Raw genomic sequence first — 3793 nt, forward strand, 5'->3', positions numbered from 1 at the left:
TAAAAACTGTGTGACTGATTTTCAGTAAGTGCTGGGAACCTATTTGCCAATTCCCTTGAGTCTAGCCTGTTAGCCAAGCTCATTCACTGCCAAGTGTTTTCAATCGTACTCTGTGCCAGATGCTATTTCAGGAACTAGGGATACAGGCAGTAAAATATCCCAGAGCTTATATTCTGGTAACAAGATAGATACGGTGCCAAGTAATTATAAGTCTGTGAAGAATTGTTACCTGTTAATTGGGCTTCTCTCAGTATCTTTCACAAAAGGAATAGAGAATGTGATTCCATCTGGTGAGTCAATTGAGGCTGGTTGTACAAACTTGAGAATTTGATGCAAGGTTCCCTTTTGAATCGTGTCACTTTTCCAACAGGTCCCATTTGCTTCATTTACCAAAGAATCTACTTTTCCATCAAAACCTGAGCTCTCAGCCTTGCGTTAAGATGGGAGAAGCCAAATTATCCTCCTTTTCCAACTATGGACTGCAATGGTGTTTCAAGCAGCTACACAAAGAAGAGTTTCAGATATTTAAGGCATTACTAAAGGAAAGCACTTCGGAACCGGCAGCCTGCTCTTTTCCACTGGTTGAAGTGGATAATGCCGATTCGGAACAGCTCACCTCCCTCTTGCATGAGCATTATAAAGAATCTTTTGCCTGGAAGATATCCATTGACATCTTTGAAAAGATGAGCCTGTCGGCCCTCTCAGAGATGGCCAGGGATGAGATGAAAAGTGAGTAAGACAGATTTGGGGCAGATCTAGGGGTAGGAAAAGAGAAAGGTGACCTCAAGTTCCCATGGGAATGGGAAAGGTATCATTGTTCTCTCAGGGGGTCCACCTCTACAGCGTGAGTCCGAACTAGGAGAGCTAACTCACTCATTGGTCAACCTCCCTGGCTGGAAGCTAGAGTCATCTCCAGCCTGTGAAACAATGAAGGAGAAGACATGGGTAGATAAACCCTCTATCTGGACAGAATTTGGTCAAAGTTAGTAGATGGGATTTGGAGTCAGAAGTGTGTAGCTCTGGTGCCACCACAAGTATGACTTCTGGAAAATTTTCTCCTACTCTGACCCTTGGATTCCACATCTGGGAACAGCAACTGTGACGCTTATCTGTGCTGTTGCAAAGGTTCCATAAGATAATGTATAGAAAGTGGTTAACAAAGCTTCACTCATTGTTTGAGAGCACTGATGGCTGTACAATGGGCATCTCCCTTATTTCTTGCCCCAGACTGAGGGACTAAGGTTCAAGGAACTTCTCTAAGGACTGACCTTCCTCAGAATGTTGGTGCCCATGTTATAGCAGCGTACTTAGATCAAATTGTGTAGTTATCTTAAGGTATTTAGGAGAAAGGTAGTAGAAAGAAAAATAATAGCTCTCCTTCATCAGGAGGAATTGTCTCCTCACCTGTGGACAAAAACTTAACGAAGAGCCCCAAGTGTAAGCAGTCAGATTGGCCCTAAAGACTTACAGGTATTACATGCCTATATGTAGCTCATCAGCTGTAGCTGCAAAGGACTGGAACAGAAGCTATTCCTTCGGAGCCTCAAAAAAGCCCTGGGTGGAAAACATATTAGTATTATTCACAGGAAATAAGGGTTATAAAATTAAAATAATAGTTGGTGTTTACCAGTCAGTACTCCAGTCTAAATACCATGTTGAAGCTGTCATTTCCCTACTATTGATTTTCAAACCCACCCAAAAAATAGGTTCCCCATGACAGAAGCTAAAATAGAGATTCTACCAAGTTACACAAGCTGACCAAGTTCATGACCTAATATGTGACAAAAATTACTTAACATTCATTTTGTGTATCTTTAAATTCTCGTGTATCATGTGCCAGAGATTTATAGCTTGCAATGCAAGAAGGATAAATGGGCAATTTTTTAAATGGATGGTGTAGAAAAATATGTGAAGACTAGAATCACTTCCTAGAAGAAGTAAGGTTTAGACTGAGACAAAAATGAAGAAAAGGAATTAGCCAAGCTAATTGGGTAGGGAAGAACATGCTGAGCAAAAGAGAGCAACATTATGAAGTCTTTAACAAAGAAGGAGGTTGGATAGACCATGAAGCATTGGAGAGAATATGGCAGGAGATGAAGATAAAAAGATGGTCTAGAAGTCAGACAGCATCTTGAAAATAATTTTAATAGCAAAGCATAAGCAATTAAATAGTTTTAGAGGGGTAGGGGTAGAAATAATCAAACTGGCATTTCAACATTGTTGCTGAAATCATGAGTGGTCTGGAAAGAGTCATGAGTAGATGTGGGGAGACCAGTTAGGAGTGCATTCTAGCATCCCATGGGAGAAATAAAGGTGGCTTGGACTAGGGTGATGATGGCAGTTAAAGAAAAAGTAGAAATGGAATTGGAAGATATTTTGGAAGCAGACACAACAGTTTTTGAGGAATAAATGCAGAGAGAGAATATGGTATCAAGCATGGTACCCACGTTTCTGGCGTGAGTGACGGGGTGGATGGGGTTCCATTGCCTCATCCCAGGAAATACTGGAAGAGCTGTTTTGCAGCATGTAGATGGGGGAGGGGGAGGGGAGGGGGAGGGGAGGGGGAGGGGAGGGGGGAGGGGGAGGGAGGATTGGTCAATGTTAGAGCTCATGAGTTGAAGGTACCTCTATTTGGAGAACTCACAGGCATCTGAGTGGTTAACTAACTATTCTGACGTTCGAGAGAGGTGTTTAAGATGACTCTTGACGATTAACTCTTTTTTAAAAAATTTATTAATTTATTTTGGCTGCCTTGGGTTTTCGTTGCTGCATGTGGGCTTTCTCTAGTTTCAGCGAGCGGGGGCTACTCTTCATTGTGGTGCGCGGGCTTCTCATCACGGTGGCTTCTCTTGTTATAGAGCACGGGCTCTAGGCACGTGGGCTTCAGTAGTTGTGGCACGCTGGCTCAGTAGTTGTGGCTCGCGGGCTCTAGAGCACAGGCTCAGTAGTTGTGGCACACGGGCTTAGTTTCTCCGCAGCATGTGGGATTTTCCTGGACCAGGGCTCAAACCCGTGTCCCTGCATTGGCAGGCGGATTCTTAACCACTGAGCCACCAGGGAAGCCCTTGACGATTAACTCTTAATAACCATAATATACTGTCTTATTATATGACCTACCCAGGATCATACAGCAAAAATGGGACTGAAATGTACATTTATGTGCTCAAAATCAGTCACTCTTTACTATAAATCTCTGCTGCTTCACCGTGCTGGTGGTATTTGAGGGTCTGTCTCCATTTTCCTCATTTCAGACGAGTCATGGAATAAACTGTGAGACCCTGAGTTGCCTTCAGTAATTTGGGCAGAGGATGTGCTCATCCCTGATTTGGGGAGTTGCCATGACTTTATTGAGACATTATCTCATCTACTCTCTATTGCAGAATATTTACTGGCTGAAATACCAGAACATTCTACACCAGCAAAGACGGACCAAGATCCAATCATGGAAGAAGTACCAAGTTAGTGGGGGAGAGGGGGAGTGGAAAATGGATGTGTATGAATGATGCTGCTATTAACATTTATGTATAAGGAAATTATCATGGAAAAAATATTTATTGAGATGTAAGATAGTAATATCTCAGTAAGATATGGGGTAGATATATCTATTAGAATTTGGTGTTGAGGGTTTCAGAAAAACAGAGGTTCAGGAATTGCTCCCACCTTTCTGTTTAGACAACCTGGTGGATGGTGATGTTGAAAGTCAATGATTTTTTTCAAAAATATTTATTGAGGGCTTCCCTGGTGGCGCGGTGGTTGAGAGTCCGCCTGCCGATGCAGGGGACACGGGTTCGTG

The 3793-nt window shown here is 42.7% G+C and overlaps 1 protein-coding gene across 1 annotated transcript in view; it reads left to right on the forward strand.

Annotated features, from left to right (window-relative positions):
* The first annotated feature begins 425 nt into the window (after positions 1-425).
* NLRP5 (NLR family pyrin domain containing 5) overlaps positions 426-3793 on the forward strand; it is a 41909-nt gene continuing 38541 nt past the window's right edge. The window contains exons 1-2 of the mRNA XM_007115076.3: positions 426-729; positions 3381-3458. Of these exons, the coding sequence (XP_007115138.2) occupies positions 441-729; positions 3381-3458 (367 nt within the window). The 5' untranslated portion in view covers positions 426-440. The remainder of the gene's footprint in view (positions 730-3380; positions 3459-3793) is intronic.

This window comes from Physeter macrocephalus, chromosome 17, assembly GCF_002837175.3.
Source record: "Physeter macrocephalus isolate SW-GA chromosome 17, ASM283717v5, whole genome shotgun sequence".
In the NCBI taxonomy this organism is placed as follows: domain Eukaryota; kingdom Metazoa; phylum Chordata; class Mammalia; order Artiodactyla; family Physeteridae; genus Physeter; species Physeter macrocephalus.